Below are 22,232 nucleotides of genomic sequence, written 5' to 3' on the forward strand. Positions count from 1 at the left end.
GTAGGACAAGTTGTTTCTCCCATGCTTTGGTGCATTGACCTTAGCTCCAGTATCCCTCCGCAGACCCCTGTCAGACCCTTGGAAAGTAACGAGTTCAGAAGAGACTCATTGTTTCACTGGAAACAAGGCAAAGCAAAGTGTTTCCAGGTATGGGCAGCTCTGGTGGGGAACAGGAGTTATTTAAGGCGGGGTGCTGCTCTTGCATGTCACATGTGGACATGTTGTTGGATGAGGCCCCAGCAGGCTCTGGTGGCTACTTGGCACCTCCCTCCCTCCTTCCCTCCTTGGTTCATCTCCCTCCAGGGGCCAGAGGAAGCTCTGGCTACCGTTTTGCTGCTCTGATGGGGCCTTTTCTCTGAGCAGTGGTAGAGGTTGGGTGCTGTGTGTGGCCTGCTGGGATCAGCTGGTGCCCCATCCCCTGCCACCTCTGTGCGTACACCTTATGCAGGATAAAACCTTTAAAGTGAAAAAGACTTTAAAAAATAAGATAAGAAAAAGCATCATTTTAATGGGGAGGGGGAGACCCCAATAATTCCTTTACAATTCTGGCATGCAGCAAAACCATCCAGGCTGGGAAAAAATAGGGGCTGAGGAAACGGGAGCAAGCTTTTTCCCTTGAGATCAACTGCTAAGGCTGGGAGTTAAGGTTAGCGTGCAGGTATGTGTCAATGACAATAATATAATAATAATAGGCTATAAGGGACAGGGTGCTGCCCGGCTCCCCCTGCCTGGTACCCCCAGTAATATCCTAAGCAGGTCTCCTTGTATCCACATCCCTGCGTGCCTGTGTGTGGCCTGGCCCCATTCATCATCTGGCTCCCGCTGCAGAACCCGCTCCGTTTTTAAAGTTATGCATGATACACTGAAGAGACAATTTGGGTTTCCCCCACCTCTCCCTCGCCCTTGAAGCGAGCAAGCCCTCGCTTCATTTGCATCGAACCCTGCTCGCTATAAGCGAAGCAAAGGGGGAGGACTTGAAGCCCATGGGATGGCTTTAGGGCTCTGCCCCTTGCTTTTGGCTCTCTCATTCTCTCCCGTGCTTTGATCTCTGCTTAACAACAGTAACGTCACGGGGACCATACTAGAGTTTTGTTGGAAGTTAGAAAGTTTTGCAGCCTCCAGAGGGCTGTAGCGGCAGTAGCAGAAGCAGCATCCAAGGGAGCTCCTGGAAGGGAAGAGCGAGCGAGGAGCGCCTGCCTCAGCCCTGCTGCAGAGAGCTGATTCGGGACGACGGAGGCGGCCATGGAACATCAGCTGCTGTGCTGCGAGGTGGAGACCATCCGACGAGCCTACCACGATGCCAACCTCCTCAATGACAGGGTGCTGCAGACGATGCTGAAGGCGGAGGAGACCTGCTCGCCCTCCGTCTCCTACTTCAAGTGCGTGCAGAAAGAAATCTTGCCATATATGAGGAAAATAGTTGCCACTTGGATGTTAGAGGTTTGTATCTTGCGGGGATTTCCCTTTGCAAACTTCGGCACCCAGATGAATTAAACCGGAGAGCTGCTCCCCCATCTCCTTGCCTTCACCCCCATAACCATTAATCCCCCCCCCCCCCCCCCCCCGATTAGTTCCCCGGCTTCGGAGCGGCCGCTATTGCCGGTTCTTTATCCCTGCCGCGGAGGAGCGGCGGACGCCCCCCCTAACTCCACGCTACACCGGGCCGGGAGTCGGGGGTACCCCGGGACCTTTTCCAGCCGTCGGGGAGAGGCAGTCCCGGCGTGGGGGATCGCCGGGAACGGCCGGGCCTGCGGCACCCCTGGCCTTGGTGCCCCCGGGGGACCTTTTGCCAGCTCCTTTTTATTGGGGGGGGGGGATATATTTTATTTTAAATTAATATCCTTGTACACGTATGCAAGTGGCTGTCCGTGCCAGTATTATGCGCCATCTTTGTTCTTTTATTTGGAAAGCAAAAGTGTTTATTAATCGAAAAAGAAACCCAACCCTCACCCCGAAGAAAGTCTCGGGGGAGACCGAGCCAAGAGTGGGAGCTGCGGGGGACAGCGGGGACAGGGGACCCCGCTGGGGCTGCGGGCACCGGGAGCGGCCGAGGGGCTCCGGCGGTGCTTTGGGGGGAGCTGCAGGGTGAAAGTTTCTTTGTTCAGCACGAAGAGCGGCTGTGAAGCTGCAGTCACCCCTCAAAGACACGCTTGTGCCGCGGCGTCCGGGCTGCAGGGTCGCAGGGGAAAAGCGAGTTGGAAAAGACCCCGTCCTGTGGTGCGAGGCCCCCGAGGGGTGTCCCTTCGGGAGCCCTAGGAGCTGGGCTACATTTTCGTGCCTTTTCGGAAGCTCTGCGAGCCCGGGATCTATTTTTAATTAATTTTTGAAAGCGCAGCACCCTGCCTTTGAGCTGGGAAATGTCGCGCCCGGCTGTGCTGCAGGGCGAGGGAGGGAGGCGGTGGGTTTCACTTCGGCGGGGCTTCGTGGAGCCCCCCAGCAGCACCCCGTCCCCGGGGCTCGGTAAAGGAGCCCCGCCGCTTCATTTTCATCTTTTTTCGAGAGCTCGAATTATTTTTTAAATATTTTTAAATATTTTTTGAAAAGATGACGTCTGGGGAAATGAGGCTGGACGCCACCTTTGTGTCTCGACCCGAGAGGGGGGAAATCAGCAGCACAACGGCAAAGCAGATGACAAAAATAAAAGCGAAATAAGTCACTCCTGGGGAGCAGGGCCCGGCTCTGCACCCCATTCCCGCGTTTTCCGCTGCTTTTTCTTACTTTTTTCAAACTGGGTTGTAGGGGTTGGAAATATGGGGACAGACCTTCCCCTCTTCGACACCCCCCTCCCTTTCATAATACCACGAATCGCCTGCGGATTTCTAACGCCGCATTTCTCCCCAGTTTGTCACTCGTGACTTTTTCTTTGATGCCTCTGTTTCTCTCTTCTTTACCCGTTTCCCCCCAGCTGCATTCCCCCCTCTAATCTCCTTCAGCCTTGCCCTGTAAAGTCTGGGGGGTGAGGGGAGGGGAAGCCTGCTTCGCCTCTATTAAAATTATTCCTAAACGATTTCTCTCTCTCCTTCCAGGTTTGTGAGGAGCAGAAGTGCGAAGAGGAGGTTTTCCCCTTGGCTATGAATTATTTGGACAGATTTTTGTCGTTTGAACCCCTCAAGAAAAGTCGGTTGCAATTGCTCGGAGCTACCTGCATGTTTGTGGCTTCAAAAATGAAGGAAACTATTCCTCTGACTGCGGAAAAACTGTGCATTTATACAGATAATTCCATCAGGCCGGACGAATTACTGGTAATTTCACGTTTAATCATCTCAGGAAAGAAAAAAAAAGGGAAATAATAAAACAAAAACACGTAAAAAAAACCCAAATCGAAGTCGCCGATTGGGAACCCCCTGCCCCCGGAGAGGGTGGTCTCCCTGGAACGGGGCTGCCGGCAGTGGGCGGGAGCTGCTCCCCGCGCCCTCGGAAGCTGTAGCCCCTTAAAGGGCGCGGGGCCAGGCCCGGGATCGGGATGGAGATCGGAACGGGGATCGGGACGGACCCGGCGCTCCCCGGCCGCGGGCCCCGGCCGGCTGCGGCTGGGCGGAGCTCTGGCGCCCCCTGGCGGCCCCGCGGTGTTGCAGCGGCAGGAGCGTCCTGGTGCCCTCCCCCCAGCGCCTGCGCCCCCTGCCCGAGCAGGGGCTCCCCACAATGGGTTCCCCTCAGTCCCGCCGTAGTCCCGTCGTTCCCCCAACCATTCCGCTGTCTCCCAGCCGCCGGGAAAGCGGGCTCGGCCTAGAGCCGGGGCCCAGCCGCGAGTAATGCTCGGCCGGGTGCGTGTGAGCAGAGCTAACCACGTTTTCCCCTCTTCTCCTTCCTCTTCTTCCCCACCTCATCCCTCCTTCTTTTCTTTGCAGCAAATGGAGCTGCTTCTGGTGAATAAGCTGAAATGGAATCTGGCTGCAATGACCCCCCACGATTTCATTGAACATTTCCTTACTAAAATGCCTCTCGCAGAGGACACCAAGCAGATCATCCGTAAACATGCTCAGACTTTTGTGGCTCTGTGCGCTACAGGTATGAGCCCTGCAAGTTAAGCAAACCATGTTGCTTTCTCCAACATGCACCCTACCCCCTGGTTTGTACAGCTTCTTGTAGCTGTGACCTAAAAGTGAGCTGTGGGGAGGTAGTTTAAGCCCCGGTTATTGCCCTTTGCTTGTAGAACGTGGATTACTTTGCAGAGGTAAGTTTGCTTTCGAGAAGATACTTGGCTTCTGAGCACCGTGTATGTTGCTATTGAGGCGTCCCTCAAGGGAAGTCCCCCCCCCCCCCGTGGATTATCTGTGGAGTTCTGGCAGGATTCCTTTGCCTCTGTGTGTGGGAGCTGCACAGCGAATCACTCCCTGCATAGGTTTATTCTTAAGATGAAGTTTTAAAAGCAGAGGGAGATTTTATGCTTGTGAATAGCTCTACATGGAGGAGGGGAGGGTGGGGGGGTGGTGTAAAACTTCCCTCTTCAAGATGCCTCTTGGCCCTCCTGTCCTCCTCCTTGGTGGCTGGTCGGTTGGAGGAAGGCCATGCAGCACTAAGGCTTTGCTGGCACAGCACTGAGCCACTGCAGTCTGCACCCTGCTGACCACGTGCTGCACTGAAGCCATGTGCAGGCCTCCAGAGATGCTGAGTAGGGAGGTATCCACACTTGATAACCTCGGTGGGATGTGTGTAATGGCATGGCTTAATGTCGCGTAGTTTTATTTTCCAGAGGTAGATTTGGTATATAAAAAGATGGAAGAAAGATTGCAGGCACTCAGAAGAAAAGTTTTTATTGCACAGAATCAGCTCTACTGCAACGCCTAAAGATAGAACGATTGAGTTATAAACAAGAAATACATAAACACTGGCATTGCTCTTCATCTTGGGGCTAACACCAGCCCAGCAGGCAGTCTGTAAGTTAAGACTGCTTGGAATAACACTTGGTGTTGGGAGCACCACAGCCTTCAGAGAGCTTCACACTAACAGCAACGGCATTTTTGGAATATCAGACCTAACTCTCTGTGCCAGATCCCACTGAAGCTTCCTCTGCTGTTAGCTAAAAAGAGCAGCTACCCAGACTCCCCTTTGGCTGTGGGGATGTTTAACCTAGGTTGTTCTGCTGGCAATGACAGGGATGAAAACAAGAGTAGTTCAAAGGTTAGAGACTTGCTAAGAGTCCAGTACTTTGATCTACTGTCGGTGTTGTTATGTTTCTTTTAGGAAGCACATCCAGAGCCTTTATTTAACACTGCTACACACCACAGCTGGAGAATGGATCAGCAAATGAGAACCATGTTCTGGGATTTTTACATAGCTTCTTAAACAGCCCCACAGTGCTGAGCTCAACAGAACTGGGGCCCTCTTGAGTTCCCTACAGAAGCTCGGATATTGCCTGGGGAAAAAGCACTCAAGAAGGCTACCACTAGGCTCTGTGTTTTTATTGTCCTTTCTGGATGTCGGGATTTTCTTGCGCCTTTTGCTTTCCCCATGGCTTCATTGTTGGCTAGTGAAGATCACTTGTGGCTTAAGTAGCACCTGGACTTTGCTTTGCCATTACTGGGTTGTGTTGTATTTCCCCTTGCCAAAATGAACCTAGATGGACTGTAAACTGCCTGGATGCTGTGGGGCCCGATCCAAAGTCCACTAGAAACACACTCACTTAAGTGGCCTCAGGGGCAAGTACAGTATATACTTTGCATGAAGTTCAGCCTGTGTCCTCTGCTGTAAATGAGAGGGTCTCCTAAGAAGAGCTGGCAAAATAATGCTTGCTTAGAAAATGAAAGTTGGCTTCACAGGGTGAAGGTTATGGAAGTGTTGCTAGATGTGCGTATATGTGTTTGCTCCAGAAAGAGAAGGTTATGCTGAAAGGTGAAGTTAAAGAGGAATTCCTTCTAAGCTCCCTCTTCAGTTGTCTGGCTGGTAGAAGTATATTTGTTTAATTTGGTTTAGTTGTGAAAAAAAAAAAAAAGAAAAAACATTTTCACCAAAGGATGTCTTTGTGCTGTGGTAGGTTCGGGCAAAAAAGCAAAGGGAAGAAGAAGAAAAAAAATTACCAGGGGTTGTTTGAAGTTAACACATAATTGAGCTTAATGAATGGGGCTTTGGCATGGCGGAGGAAGGCAGGGAGAGCTCAAAAGGAAGCAGGCCTCTTTTGGCCCAAGTTAAGACCAGTGTTGAGGGAGAACTGCAGTTCTACACAAGCATAACAATGAATGGCAACAAATATTGGAGCTTCAGCATTTCATTATGTTCCTCTGGTTATCAAAACATACTAGGTTCCTTTTATACTACTATTATTGCTATTATTATTGTTGTTGCTTTCCTCCTCTGGGATGGAGAAAGAAAGATCCCTCCTTTGAAACGAAAGTGTTACAATTCCCCTGTTTGCTGGCCTTAATAAAATTGGAAGGCTCAAGGTATGTGACCAGTTGGAACCTGTTGCATCTTGCAGCAAGTGATTTATGTTCGCAGTTTTGATTTGCCTCAATGAAAAGATTTTCATTCATAGCCCCCAGCTCTCCAGACGGATGGAATTGCTGCTCCATTTAAAAAGGAAAAGGGGTGACTCGCCTTGTTAGGAATTTTTCTTAAAGCACTGCAGTGCCTATATGCTTGCTTTGTCCTCCCTTCAGGGTGGCTGGCATTCTTCTCTCTCCTCCCCCTCCTCTCTCTCTCCCTCTCTCTCTTTTTAACAACGCTGAAGTTGTTTATTCTTTTTGGATGAAGTCTCAGATAGGCTACTGGGGATGTGTGCTTCAATTGATGGGGCCCCCTACCCCATTGTGGCTGTGTCAGGTCTAATTCATCTCACCGAAGCCCCCTTGTTCCTGAGCGTTCAATAGCGCAAGATGAGGCGATGAAGGCTGACAATGATGCCACACTCTTCACTTGGGGGCATCCAATTACAGGCGAGAGGGGCCCCCTGATTAATATGCTGAAATTAGTGGCCTCTGCCACAAATAATTCCTTGTTGAGCTGCAACAAAAAGGCAGTCCATGCTGCTTGTCTGGAGTGGTTATAGGGACAGACACAAACTGGTCATTTAAACTTCATTATCACTTTTCCACCTTGGAAAGGATGAGGGTGTGACTATGAATTCATGTTCTTGTTTACTGCTCCATTTAAAAGAAGGATGCAAATATAAACAGGATCCTGTCAGGACAGACTGATTAAACCGACACATTTTGGTCACGTTCTGTTTGTGGAGCTCAGTAAATAAGTGTCATGAACACTCTGCAACCCTACTACCCACAGGAGCAGCCCAAGCTTAGTGGAATTCATGCTTGCCTACTGAAATCCCTTATGTCTGAGGCCTACCTGCAACTGTGTATTGTATTTCAGTGAGGGGACTGGCTTTGCAATGTGTGTAGTGTCAGTAAGTAGTCTGGACTTCCTTAGATTTTTGGGAGTGACGGAAGGTTGCTAGAAGATGGGTCTATTTAATATCCTCCTGGCAATGGACAGATTAGGAAAAGAGGATAAATTAAATTCATTTCAAGCACAAATGAGGCTATTTCAGATCAAGTTTCCCTTTCTGCTGGCAGGGCATCTCATAAGTTTGGTGACAGTTCATCATACCAGTTTAATTTTGAAAGTTTGCAGCATGCAGGGTAAAATGCCCCTTTGAAGGTAGGTGTTGGTCAGTGCTACAATGGAGTGTCAGAGGTATCTGAATAGTTTCAGAAAGGGGACTTTCACGGAGTCCCAAAATCTGTAGTTTCACTGTTAAAATATGTACACAAAAGTTATTTTATCATAATAAAGGAGATGCATGATTTAATGCTTAAACTGTTGAGCCCTCTAAGCTGTCTGTTCCTTTGATTTCATTCAAGGGTTTGACAGACGGTTTATATTTTTTCAACCCAGAGGAAGCTGTATCCTGATGAAAGCTGAAGGAATGTGTCTCAGGTTCTGGTGTACAATGTGGCATTTCCTTTTCATCCTCAAAATTAGACATTCACTTGTGCCACTTGCCTCCTTTGTTTCTGATTCTCCTCCAAGGTGTACACTGCCCCAGATGAAATGCACTCATGTTCGTCAGAAGGAGTCTTGGCATTAAAATGTGAATTATTCTTACTAAAAAAAAACAACCAACCAACACCAAACTAACAAAGCAAAGCAGAAACCCATATGAAAAACATGCTAAATGGCAGAGGTAGCCCCTTAAGGAATCATGGGAGTGGCTTTGTGGAGAGACCTACAGCAATGCAGTCTGGAAGGGGGCCCAGCCTCTTGTCAGCATGGTGTCACATCAGAATGTAACTGATTGTCTGCCAATTCTTGGGACCCCCATCACTTAGTTATGCCACATTTACATTAAATCCCTGTTGCCAGGATGGATGGCAGCCACTGACAAGAGACTAGCTTGAGACAAAGCATTTTGAAGATGAAACCTTAAATATGGATTATCTGCCTCCTGACAGGGTTAAGCGGTCTTTCTCTTCCTTTTTGTGGATGTTTTTCATTAAAGCTATATTCCTTTGACTGTCAGTGCAAAGTTTTCTGTTTTAAAAGGCCTGAGCACTTAACTAGAGTTCACCTAAGATCCCATCACGCACAAATGCAAACAGGTTTTCTTGGATGTCTAGTGCCACTGACCGTAGTGGCATTATTCACATGAGCAAAGTATTTTAACATTTGAAGAACAGGGGCCCTGCTTATGATAAAAGTCCCTTGGAGTGATGAATGGCCTCCCAGGCTCAGTGCTAGAAAGGGCTATTTGCTGAAGTACAGTTGCTCTTGTGGATAAGTGTTTACAGGTTTGGACCTGTAACAGTTTAGAGCGGGAGGCACTTTTCTGCTCCCACTTTTCCTTACCTTCTTGGATGCAATACTTGGCAGCTGAAGCCCTGCTGGTAGCAGGGTGTATGTGTATGGGCAGGCTTCTAAAGCAATCATTTCAGTCTTTTTTTTTTTTTTTTTCTCCATACAGATATTAAATTTATTTCAAACCCACCTTCCATGATTGCAGCTGGCAGTGTGGTAGCAGCAGTGCAAGGCCTGCATCTGGGGAACACTAACACTTTCCTCTCCTATCAATGCCTCACACACTTCCTATCACAAGTTATCAGATGTGATCCGGTAAGTAATTCTTCCTCTCAGTTGATCTCCTGCCTTAGAGTTTAAGAATGAATATAGTAGCATCTGACATAAATCTTGATCAAAGTCAAGATTGTTGAACATGTTCTCTTGTGTCCATCCTAGTTATTTAGCTGTCATTTATAGCCATTAATAATCTGGTTCACTGATAGGAATGTCATATCCAGTTCAGATGTTTGTAAGAGAGGTGTAAAGGACTAAGCAAAGAAAAAACTGTATGCATTTAGGACATTGCAGAGGCTGGGTTTGGTTGCAGGTAATTAAACCAGGAGTCTGTGTAAAACAAAACTTTGAAAGCAAGACCAGGAGAAATAGTGAGACCTCGAGGTATCTCTGACCTTATCTTTGACAATTCTTGAGGCCTTTTATTGTGCCAAGTGGTGTGAAAAAGCCCTTCTTGAAAGAGTTCTAATGATCTAATTTGGTTTATTATATGCTAGACCTGCACAGTAGCTGGCATTGAATTCTTTTTTCGAAACAAATGGCTTGTCCCACGACTTTCTGACAAGGTAGATGGTCCTCACAGGACTCGTTTTGCCCTGCAGCTTCCAGGAGATGCACATCAGTAACTAGTGAGCAATAAACCTTTCATGAGTGAATGGGCCAGGAAGGGAGCCTACAAGGAAGACCTAAAGTCAATGATCCATGTCATAATGGTGTGTGAAGTTGGGGCAGAGTTGAGCTTTGTTTTGTAACAATGCGGAAGACCAATAAATAGATGCTTTAAAAAGGTTCTTGTGAGGTCTCCCAAGCACTGGACAATGAGTCAAAATAAAGACAAATCTGTGGTTAGCAGCAGAATCTTTGAGATGCTCTTCAATTATTTTACAAGTTAATAATCTGAATGCATAGAGAACTGTACTAGTCCAGACACTGCAAAATGAGGTTTGTATAACTCTGTTGACAGGATTGAGTGATTTCTAGAAAGATCAATAATAATTAATGACTCACAAAAGAATATTTAACTTTTGATAGAAAGTATGAAACAGTTGCTGACAAACATGATTTCTCAGCATATTGAGATTGATCACCTTAACAGTGCCTCGGTATTGAGGGTGTTATTTTTGCCATTTATCTTACTGCAGCTAAAGTAATATGGATGCAGTGCTGAAATATTAAAATACTGTAAGAACTGCAAATGCTGCAATAAAACGTTGCTCTGTTTGGTATTATATGTGTAATGCATAATGCTTCTAGTCAGTCTGTAGATATTTCAATGTATGGTTGGCTACTGTCCAGCACCAGATATCTAAAGCAGGTACTGAGGAAAAATGCTAGGCTCACTATCTGTCCTGACAGTATCAATTCAAATAATTTTCTTTAATCATTCCTGATTCAGAGCATTGAAGTAGATTCTCTCACATCTTGGAGAAAAACAGCGTGTCCTTATGTGGCTTGACTTAGTTGACGACAGAGCTCTTTTAAAAGAAAACAAAGTATTTTTAGCAAGAAATGAGAATTTATTATTTTTTCTCTTCATTGTCCACTCATTGCAAGGCCACAATCTGTATAACCCGAACTTAAAGTTAACAGCATGAAAAGGAAGTAACTCACCTCCGTCTTCCATAGCCAAATGTGTAACAGCAGATGGAGTTAGAAGTGTTTTTATAGATTGCTACAGAAAATAAGCATCATTAAAAGATATGTATGTATCACTGTGCTTGTAACTGAATAAGGGAACAGCTTCTTTAACTACCATGGCTTTGAACAGAGAAATCTGCTTGGTTTCACACATAGCATGAGTTGCCTGAATAGAGAATTTTCCATAAGATGTGCCTGTGTAATCCATGGTATCAAATGCTATTCCCATTATTTTACTTCAGTAGCATGTAGATGAAGTTTGTTACTCTATTGTGATGGTTCTCCTTGTGCAAACTAAGAGGCTTTATATTGAACTGTCGTGAAATATTAAAGGCATGCATTATAAGATGGCTAACATTCTCTCTGATTATGTGTTAGCTAAGGCAGCTGGATTTCATGTTGTGAAATTACACTTTTTTTTACCTTTAGTTTCAAAGACAGCAGAATCTGAAGTAAAATGAGTATCACTTGATTGGAATTCCTTTATGGTTCATGTTTATGTTGGTAGGAGTCCAGTTTCCCATTTTGCCTTTGATCAGGGGTAATTAGAAGTCAGATAATCACAATTAGAAGTCTTGGGCTGTCTTCCATCATTCTGTTCTTGACCCCATCATCCAAAGAGATTAAATTTTACCTGACATTCATTTCCAGGCCAGAAATTTACTAAACTAGATTAGATTGGGTTTCCATGCTGTCTGTTAGTACGCTGGAATTCGTCTCCTGCCTGCCTCTACTCAGAGGCACCTTCAACCATGTGCTTGTTTCCAGAGCAGGTCAGGGAGTAACAAAGGATTACCAAGCAGCTCCTTTGTTGTTGTTGTTTGTTTCCTTTACTATCTGGCCCTGGAGTCTGATCATGGCTTCTGTGTGCGTTAAAGGTATTTGACCACATCAGTTAAGCTAGTAAGCCTCCTTATTTTTCACAGGGGAGTTTAATTAATCCAGGAAGGGTTTATGACTTTGAACAAACTGTGGGCATTGAGAATTTGGGTAGCGAAGTAGAAAAGTTGTTGGGAGAAGTTACCAGAGTAATTCACAAGGTTTGGATTTGCTTTCCAGTGTTCAGAAGTACTGAGAATGCAAAAAAGCTTTGGTGAGACTGTTCACAGGGAATTTATATTTTTCTGCTGTTTTTGCTAGCTCTAATACATTCCTATAGTCAAACTATTCATCATAGAATCATAGAATGGTTGGGGTTGGAACGGACTGTAAGATATCTAGTCATCTGAATAAGAAATGAACAGAAGTGCCTAAAACAAAATAATTGTAGAATTATGTTTTAAAATACTACATTTCCAACATGCTGTACTCTGAGAATCTCACAGGAAAAAAAAAAAAAGGAAGGTAAAAAAATACCTTTAAGTTACACAGTCTTGAGTAATTATCCACGACTGGAATCCAGAGGGAGAATAATTTCTAGAAATGCTTTTGAATGGTTTCAGTTTTCAGAGCTCAAACACACTATATACAAATGGTTAAGATTAAAAAAACCCATCCAAACACAAAACCCCCACCAAACAATACATGCCCCCTTCCCCTCCAAAAAAAAGCCTACAGGCGTAGGTGTTGCTCTGAATATATAAATTGGCTTTCAATTTGGAACGCTGAACATGCCACCTTGTTAAAACAGAATTACCCTTGAAAGTGCCTCGATCTGTAAACCCCAGAATACGTAAACCTCCTGTACTATTTAATACGTCTGATTCCAAGTGTGACTGAGGTGTGTGGTACAGGACATGCAAGGAGGAGCTTTACAGTCAGGATTGATCCGTCATACCTTGAGAAGGGGGGAAAGGACTTCATGGAGATCTTATTGTGAAGGCCAGAGGTATGTAGGAGCCAAAGGCATGATGGCTTTAGGATATGAGGCGTTTCTTTTTGTCATTTAAAACACTCTGTGTCTCTGTCAAGAGGAAATATTACACTAGGGTTTAAACCAGAAAAGGTCACAGGTTATGTGTTTTCAGTGAGCTGTAACGGATGGTCTGATCTGCTTAGAGGTAGGATTAACCTCCCTCTCTCAGAAAGGACTTGCAGAGAATTGTTCGCTTGGGTTTCTAATCTTATTTTACCCCAAATGCCATGTGCCCCTATTGGTGGCAGGGGAGATTTCTGTGGTAGTGGAATCAGTGAAAAGCTGGTAGATCACACAAGAAGCCTCTGAATGAAGGCAGAATTGAAACTGCGAAATAAAGAAAACAGCAGGCAGGTCACCCTCTCAGGAAAACAACATTCATTCTCAGTCATGCACATCCTAACACTTTTGACGGCAATTTATCATGGAAGACTGGGTTCACTGCAAGGGCTAACACAAGTCATAGGTTAAAGCAGAAAAGGCAATCCTGAAAGGAAACTTCGAAGTCCTTAATACACAGAGCTAAATTTGTTGGGAAAAAGCTCATGATGTTTGTTACAAAGACAGAAGTAAACAGCATGCTGAAGGCATTCTGGCAAAAGGTCTTGTGATTTGCCTATTTAAGGCACCATTTCCTTGTCATTGCAACGGATGTGCACGGCTCTGAAGAATGCAACCAGAACTTGCAGAAGGTTGCGATAGGTTGAGCTAACAGGCCTTCTCCAATTGTAACTGCTGTGGATTGTTAAGTAGAATTGGGTATAAATACTCATGGTATTACTTAATGCCTGGGGGAAGTTGCTTTTTCCCACCTTAGTGCTTGTCCTGATTCTGTATGCTTTTAATTCACACTGATGTCTGTGTGAGTGGCGAGGGTCTTGGACCCTCCCGAACACTCATTAAGACTGTGGGTACATTCTGTTCAGAGAAAATGCTTGTGAAGCAAGGGAAGGAGACCTCACCCTGGCTGAGATTTCAAGGTGAATGCAGTAGCAAACTGAAAGCTTGGCAGCACTTTGTAATGCATGGTTAGGAAGGTGTGTTTAGTGATGCTTCTGATAAATTTCCCCAGTCTGGGGTTGAACAGTCCAGGATGTTTTTGGGTTCAGACGCTTTCTGAGTTAGAAATCAGGTTGCTAGCTTGAGCTGCCCACTACTGGACACAGCAGCAGTTGGCAGGCAACTTTGGTGGGCATGTATATCTAAATACATGTATTTCTTAGAACCTCTAGGTAAGAACTTTGTATTTTCAGAACTCAGCCTGGAAAATTCACTGTTTATGACCATCACTTCTAATAGACTGTACTGCAGAAATGTTTCTGTGGCCCAGCTCAGTCTCATGTCTTTGCAGTGCTACTCATTTAATTTTGATTGATTCACACTGCTGTCCAGTCAGACTGTTCCCCTTTTTTCAAAAGGTATAAAAACCAGTGAGGTAAAAGATACTATGAATGGGCCTTTACAGGACTGCTGTGTTAGCAGTGCAGGCACGGTCCTGCCTGGGTTAGTTACTACATGTGTCACTAGTGGAGCATGCAAAACATTCAGCTGTAGACCAGTGGTTGAGACTAACAACAGAAGGGCAGAGGACCGTGTATGGAGATGCTTGCCTAGGCCATTAAATAAGAGAGGGCAAGAGTTAGTTGATGAAGATCCAGGCTAGCGTCCTGCAGAAAATGGGTGGCTTGCCCAGTCCTTTTGCTAATCTTGTTCTTCACAGACTCCTTTCAGTCTGCTGCCCTCCCAGATAACTTGGGATATGTTTCTCTTGCTTTTTCAAGAAACGGTATTTGTTCTGTGATCTTACTGTTTTTCTAAAGGACTCTGGATCTTTTTCTGCTTCCATTTAATCTTCTGTAGGATTGTTTACGAGCCTGCCAAGAACAGATTGAGTCCCTCCTTGAATCCAGTCTACGTCAGGCACAGCAGCACAACGTATCTTCAGAAACAAAGACTGTAGAGGATGAAGCAGACCTTTCCTGCACACCTACTGATGTGCGAGATGTGAACATTTAAGAGGACTTCTAAAGGGTTTGCTTGGCCAGAAAAAGCAGACAAAGAAAGGGCATCTGAGAAGGAATCAGCATCAGGATCTCCCCCCCCCAGAAACCCTTTTCTTCAGGACATTTTTATACCAGAAGGGAAAATCAGTCTTGTTATATTTTTTCTTGCTCTGTCTCCCTTCCATCTGTGACTTCAAACAAACAAATAAACAAAAAATACCCCCAAAACTGTCTTTAAAAAAAAAAAAAAAAGAAAAAAAATAGTATTCGCATTACCCACAGGGGTTTGTGCTACAAAAATAGAGGATTTTATACAATAATAATCAACTAGTTTTTATATTAAAGTGTTCTTGTCTGTATGTTGTAAAAATAGGCATTAACACACAAAATGTCTCCAGGGGAGGTATTAGATTTGATTTCTTACATATAAAACAAACCAGCCAACCATTTTTAAAGTAGAAGAGGGTTGTTTTTTTTTTTCTTCTCTGATAGTAAATGAAACACTTTTTTTTTTCTTTAAAAAACATAGCTTTAACGCAGTTCTAGGCTTTTCTGTATCTTGCTTGCTTATGCATTTAGTCACTTTATGATTCATTTGTAAATGTTTATTTCCTTAGGTTGTTTTTTTTTTTATCATCCTCTTCACCTTACAAATGGTTCACATAACCCATAAGTTAGTATATGGTAGTATGCAGCATTGTTTTATGTTAATCTTTTTTTTTTTTTAGTGCCTGTGGATTGCCTGTGCATAAGGCATTTATAGGGTTCCAGCTTAGCATTGTTGGAAAAGGCCAATGTACTACTCATACAGTACTCTAGAGAGTAAGAGAAACCGAAATAGTGACATAATATATTCTATTTTTGTAATTTCCTATTTTTGTAGTTACCTATGTAAAAATGCTGGTCTGACCCCACAGATACTCAGCCTATTGATGTTCAGGTTCAATCCACAGTTCAGTCTTTTATTTTGTTGTTTGTTTGTAATATTCTAAACCCATTCCATTCAAAGCACTTTCAGTCCATTAGATATAGGAAATTCTTTTATTGTGTGGGAAATATTTTTTTTCTTTTTTTAATGGAATGGTTTGGAAATATATAAGTGCTTGTTCGCAAACTTGGAATTGCAAAGCAAGTGCATTTAACTATGGTGTTAGAGGAGAGGTGATATTTTCTTTCTGAAGGTTGTGTTCCAGTAAGAGAAATTGCATTCACAAATTGCCAGGAGATATCTTCCTATCCTTTTCTATAGAAAAGTTGAAGTTTAGAATCCTTTGGTGCCAACTCATCTTTATAAAATTAGGGGGCCTTAAAGGTTCACATATAGGACACATAGTTTTAAGGACTGTCACTAGATGTTTTACAGCTGAAGGTTTTTAAACACTAAAATATATAATTTATAATTAACGCTAAAAAGAAGAATATTTATTGCAGAGGATGTTCATTAAGGCCAGTATGATTTGTAAATTAATGCAATCGCCCCTTTTTGTTTTTGAAAGAATCTTTCTCCCCTTGACTTTGCAGTTTTAACAGAGCTTATTAAAGAAGAAAGGACATGCTTCAAAGCGCAAACCCAAAACAAAGCAGTCTGCTCGGCCCCTTCCTATCCATGTTCAAAAGCAGTCTAACCACACAACAAAACGCCATAGTCAAGAGATATGAGAATTGGAGTACTTGAAAGAAGGTTTTTACTCCAGTATATATGCCCCTTTTTATTTAGCTACAAATAGAAAATTTGCACATCTTGGGCTATGTATCATTTTATTATTATTTTAGAAAGTAGCTGAAGGGACGTGGACATAGCTGTTGAAGTTGATGCTCGAGGAGAATGTGATGGTGAAATGTATGTGAGAAAACTGCCGCTAAGGTGTTGATTGTAAGAAAACAACCCAACAAAATGACAAAAAAAAGGAAAAAAAAAAAAAAAGGAAAAAAAAACCCCTTAAACATTAAAACAAACAAAAAAAAAAAGGAGTGGATGCTCCATTTTTATTGAGCTGCTATGGATAAATTCCCAGCATGGTTTGAAAAAAAAAAAATTAACATTGCTTTTCTGTATCATTGTCATTGTGTTTTGCTGCTATTCTGTGGATCAGTTTGGTTTTTTTTTGTTATACAATGTCATATACTGCCATGTTATAGGTTTTAATTTTCTCATAGAAAATTATATTATTGACATCACTTTTTTTTGGTAGGTTTTTTATGTGATCAATTTTTACTTAATGTGATTACTGCTCTATTCCAAAAAAGGTTCCTGTTTCACAATACCTCATACTTCAGTTAACCATGTCTAGACCAGGTTTTAATGTTTGTACACAGTGCCTCATAGTTCTACTGCAGACGGAAATGCATCGAATGGGTCTCGCAATTTGCAACTAGGTTGCGTTAACTTAAAACCAGCAGACATTTCAGAACATCAAGTAATGTCATGTTGTTTTAATGCATTTTATAAAGCTGGATTCTTTTTGTCTGACCTGGGTTTTATTATAGTAGTTTGAAGCTGTGTTATTAGCCACATTGATATATGAAAGGTGCATTATAATGTAACTCTTGGATGCCACCTGATGTGGTTTCCCAGCAGTTGGAACACATCATTTGGTATGACAGGTTATCTTCTGGAACTCTTAAGTATTGTGTTTAATCTGTTATGATATACTAGGGTTTTGTTTTTGTTGTTATTTTTTTTTTTAATTATAGTGTAATGCTAATTTAAAAGGCCTGTAAATCTCATAAATAAGCCAGCTAACAGAGTTGTATGCTGAAGAATAATCTAGCTGTTGCCTGTATGCTGCTAAACCAAAACAGAATTAGAACTCATTCTGAGGCAAATGCAGTTAAGATCCTACATAGTGCATAAATAAAGCATTGCAATGCTACTAGCAGTCGCAGGACCCAGGAGGACTGGATACATTCTGTCCAAATTTCAGGAACATTTCTAACTGCTTACCTCATGAAACACTTCTGTTTGTGGCATCTCTGTGTCTCTGAACCAAACATGATTATTGAGTTAGTGCTTGTTGGTTATAATTACATGTTACACTGAGTGGCAGTGTGTACTGCAAACTTCTTTAATAAAATATTGTATGTACTAAAAGGCCAAATCCAGATTAAGTGGGTTCATGCGCCAACAGAGATGCTTTATTTGTCACATTATTATAACAATCTGTAGTAAGCAAGCAATTCAGATTTGTACATTTTTATATTGTACTTATTGGCATCACTGGTCTGAAATGCACATTTTCACCAACAGACCTAAAACAGACAAGTTTCCAGTGGAAAAAACCTAAAATCTAGAAATAAAATTGGTAAAACCCAATGATGGCTTTTTATTTTTATTAATTTATTTTACTTTTACATTGCCTTCACGAATGCTGAAAGGCAGTAACCACCTGATGCAGTGAGTAAACCACGTGACATTCTTTGGTTTTGACTCTATGCTTTAATAGTTGCAATGCTGAAGACCTTTTGTTATTTTAGGAAACCACAGGGGTTTTTGGCCATGGGTAGCTGACTGCTTGTCACAGTGATGTTTTTGCTGAAGACTTTATTTTAAACATAAAGTAAAATAGCACTTGGTGGTTCTTGTCACTAAAAGGTAAAATAGAGTAGGTGTAGGATAATACAGAATACTTATTTGCATTTATTTAACAGCATAAGGTTTTGTGTCTTAGATACCTTTACAGAAGATTGCAGCAGTGAGGTTAACCTGCCTTTTCTATCCCTTCTCCTCATGCACAGCTTTTGTATCTTGCTGTTTTATGACTAAGATAACAGGGAATAAGCCTGAAAATGTAAAACCCTACTAAAAATACATAAAGAAGAAATGGACCTAGAAGGGCAGAAATTAATGTATAAAATCATAGAATCAACCAGGTTGGAAAGACCTTTAAGATCATCAAGTCCAACCATTCCCCCAGCACTGCCAAGTCCACCACTAAACCATGTCACTGAAAAATAACCCATCTCTATTCACATTCCAAAATATCTCTGAAAACTGGGGATTATCAATTATCAATTATTACCAAAGCAGGACACAGCAGAAACAGCTTATACTTAGTAGAGATGGTCAGGCTTATAACCTATGGATTTGACTATTTACCCTGTATTTCTGCCTTAAAAAACACCAAAAATCTATGCAAAGCATCAAATGTTGTGTGCCCTAAGAAAAATTAGTAATCTAGTATCTGCCTTCTGAGTTTCCCACTGACTAAACTTCACATTCTTTGCAGTAAGTACACAAAAGGAAATGAAACTCTTGAGCTAACACCTAATGTTAATCACAGCCCAGTGGAAAATAAGTCTCAGTGCAGTTACCAATAGATGAGAAACCACCTGCATCAGAAGAATCCTGGCTGAACTTTTATTAGACTGACAGTTCCCAGTCATTTCAGACAGAAACCTGAAAAATGCGGCCTGCTGTGAAATCACAGATTGGCTAAGTAAAGTAATACCAGTACGTAGTGGAAGCTGCTTTTTTTTCCATTCAAAAGGGGTAAAGTGCCTCAATACGGGCAAATTATACTGGTAGGCCACTGAGGAAGACCTGTATAGCACTGAAAGATGATCTGAACTATATTCGAAGTAATTTTAAATACAGATCACGCCAAAGCTTGAACTGGACCCTGTCAAAACCAACTAATTTTTTCCACACAGATCCTTTATCAGTTTTCTGCAAAATTTCAGCCTATTTCAAAGAAGACAAAAAAAAGGGCTCACTTCTGTATCACTGATGGCTAACTCTTCTGATTTTAAATGCTTGAAAATTGAGGGTTTTGTCCATTTAGGACAAAAAACATTTTGCTGATAAAAACCAGTATGATTCAGTGAGAAATTTAAACCTGCATTTTGTTGAACATACTAAATGGGTCTTGCCTTTCTTATCCATTTTATAAACTCCATTAAAGCAACTGAAGTGTTCTGTGAGTTCAGAAGGTTTAAGCCCACATAGTCACCTCCGTTATTTACATTTTCTGTGTCCCAAACATCATCTCTAAATGCAACTACTAAATTTGAATGTTGAGTGAACTATGCCAGTATTACATTGCAAAGGGCAGGAAGACAAGAATGCAGCAAAAAAAAAACCAATTTACTGTAGGCTGTAAAAAAATACGCATGTTCAGCTAGGCTATATTGTAGCTTATTAAAGGGAAAACTACCGTCTTTTCTTACATCAGATTGAGATGTGTGCACAGAAAAACCTCAGAAAGCCCTCCCCAAAACCTCCTCAATTCCATTGCTGAATTCCAACAAGCTTGGACCTTTCTGAACACTTCAATTCACATACTCTTTATTAAAATAAAAAGAATAAGATCTGTTAAATGCAAAAACTTGGAACCCACTTACAGTCAAGTGTATCTGGCATTTTAAGTGATAGAAAACTCTAGAAGATAGAGGAGAAAGTGAAGCTTTGAGCTATTATTTCAAAGAAGTTATAAGAATGACCCAGGCATGTGGGTTAGATACTCTGGTAAAGATTCCTGGCAACGTCACTGAAAAGCTACAATGGGACAAATGCAGTAAAGCTGCAAATGATGACATTTTAATGAATTCCTGCCAGCATCATTTTATGAGAAATGTATCTCTTTAGACAAACATGGTATTTTTACGATCCCACAAATGTAACTGATAATAGCAATTGTATTGGCATGGCAAACATGGATTCACATACGGCTTTTGACTGAGTTCCACCCAATATTCCAATCAGACAATAAGAAAGGGGCTGCAAATTAGTCACCTGGATTGCACTCATAATGTGAGACTTGGTAGACTTCTCATTTTGTTCTTTAAGGTCAAGAAGCACAAATTTAGGAGCAAGGCACAAGTTACCCTTTTGTTTCGTTAATGTGATAGCCATTTAAGAGGGAAAATGGAAATAGGTTCTTGATCCTATCAGCATCTGCAGAACCTCACTTAGATCTGTCATACTTTATGCCTGCATGAAGACCATATATTAAAATGTCTCATTTTTCAGGGAAGTCACTGAGGATTCACAGCTATCTTTTTCTTGAGGATTCTTACCTAAAGAGGGTATTACTAGCAGAAAAACTGTGCTTACAGCAAAGGAGGAATAAGGAACACGGGCAGCATATCTTTACTCTGCAGGGGCCCTGTTGATGCAGGACAACCATTCACAGTGTGTGGCAAACAGATCTGCTCCTGGGGTACATACCACCACTTCTACTAAACTCCTGAAGATGTTTTTAATGTGGTCTTCAGAGCATCCATTCCTTCACAGAACAGCCCCAAGCTTTTAGGAAACAGTCACTACCAAACACACACAGACAAAGGTTAAAGCAGCTTTTTACTTGTCTCGAATTGCGTTTCTGGACACAGGAGGCTGTGTTTAGTAGCTGTTAGATGTCTTCCCTCTAACACAGAATGAAAAAAAAAAAATTCGTGTGGTTTTCATCTCTCACTTTAATTACAGCTTATGTTACTTCTTTGTAATAATATCACTGAAGAACTACAACAATTAGTGTTTATTTCAATTAAAATAAAACCCCCATGTAGTGATCCATCTCAAAAGCAGAATACCAGTCTGTCCTCTCCCATGTTAGTGGCCAGTCACAATACAATCTTCCCTGCCAACATGTCTGTCAAGGGGTGAAGCCTATCTGAAAGTTAAAGACTGCCTGGTCAAGTAAGACCTTGACTACATCTGGTCAGCTCTGGCTAATGTGGCATGAACTGGGAAACAAAGAAGTAAAGAACCTCATTAGGCAACTGTTGCTAAATTCACACTCCATAACACATTTGGAGTGGGTGAACACAGGGCAATAGGAACCTCCTCCCCACCAGTAACTGGCCTTGGATATGTAAAAAAAGAGAACGGCCTGGGACTGCTTGTAAATATATAAAGCAGTAATTGGTTAAAAGGGTGCTACCCTCAGGGTTGGAGAGAGCTCCAGGTACAGGTATCTAATATAATCATAGAACCACAGAATCAACTGGGTCAGAAAAGACCTTTAAGATCATCAAATCCAACTGTTCCCCCCAGCACTGCCAAGGCCACCACTAAACGATGTCACTAATCAAAACAACACCACATGCACAGGACAGGACCTGACATGCTGACTAGTCGGATCAAGAGTCCTCCTGGGTTCATGGGACTAAGGTCTAGGGCTTTGACTTGTGCATTTAGTGTGTGGATTACAGAATGTAAATTGGTATCCACTCACCATTTCCAACCTGCTAAATTAATCAATTTTAGATTATATGTTGCCAAATGGTGTGGTTTTGTTACTCCATCCATCCCACCCGAGCATGCTGTGACACTTGTCTTAATCCACCATCAAGGTATATTCCATTAAAAGCCTGGTCTCCTATGACAGCTAACATGCAACCCACCATAAGGATGTTATCTGTAACTTAAGCACCAGTCTTCAAGGAACTGGGTTGAGATGGGCAAGTTATTTAACAAGGATGGCTAAACTACCACTAGAGCATTACAACAATGCACTTGAGCCAGCATAGAACAAGTGACCCAGTGTCCCAAGTCACTACTCTGATGGCAAACTGTCTGAAACGGACAATTGAGCTTTTTGATGTTTTAGTTCTCCTTTTATTAGATTTTATCACTATAGTTTGTTTGAATACAGGGTATTATTTTTTAAGAGCTTTTTGCTCTTCGAACACCTGCAGGCCATAGTTCTTTACATTTGGCTGCTTTAAATACGAAAACAACATCTTCAGGAAATGTATATTGTTATATATAGCCATGTTCTTTTTGTATG

The 22,232-nt window shown here is 42.5% G+C and overlaps 2 protein-coding genes across 2 annotated transcripts in view; one reads left to right on the forward strand and one right to left on the reverse strand.

Annotated features, from left to right (window-relative positions):
- On the forward strand, positions 1-17,815 carry CCND1 (cyclin D1). Its single transcript, XM_062607283.1, has 6 exons — positions 1-147; positions 1,063-1,440; positions 3,027-3,242; positions 3,849-4,008; positions 8,897-9,045; positions 14,360-17,815. The coding sequence occupies exons 2-6, from the start codon at positions 1,243-1,245 to the stop codon at positions 14,513-14,515; spliced, it is 879 nt and encodes a 292-aa protein (XP_062463267.1). The 5' UTR covers positions 1-147; positions 1,063-1,242; the 3' UTR covers positions 14,516-17,815.
- LTO1 (LTO1 maturation factor of ABCE1) overlaps positions 10,357-22,232 on the reverse strand; it is a 23,477-nt gene continuing 11,601 nt past the window's right edge. The window contains exon 5 of the mRNA XM_062607287.1: positions 10,357-10,479. Coding sequence (XP_062463271.1) covers positions 10,450-10,479 — 30 coding nt within the window. The 3' untranslated portion in view covers positions 10,357-10,449. The remainder of the gene's footprint in view (positions 10,480-22,232) is intronic.

This window comes from Pezoporus occidentalis, unplaced genomic scaffold (assembly GCF_034315485.1).
Source record: "Pezoporus occidentalis ecotype Australia unplaced genomic scaffold, CSIRO_AGI_Poc_V1 ctg121, whole genome shotgun sequence".
NCBI lineage: Eukaryota > Metazoa > Chordata > Aves > Psittaciformes > Psittacidae > Pezoporus > Pezoporus occidentalis.

Excerpts from the sequence above, each read along its gene's own strand:
- CCND1 (XM_062607283.1), top strand. The coding sequence starts at position 1,243 with ATGGAACATCAGCTGCTGTGCTGCGAGGTGGAGACCATCCGACGAGCC. Across the intron at positions 3,243-3,848 it reads TCAGGCCGGACGAATTACTG|CAAATGGAGCTGCTTCTGGT; the intron begins GTAATTTCACGT and ends TTTTCTTTGCAG. Across the intron at positions 4,009-8,896 it reads TGTGGCTCTGTGCGCTACAG|ATATTAAATTTATTTCAAAC; the intron begins GTATGAGCCCTG and ends TTCTCCATACAG.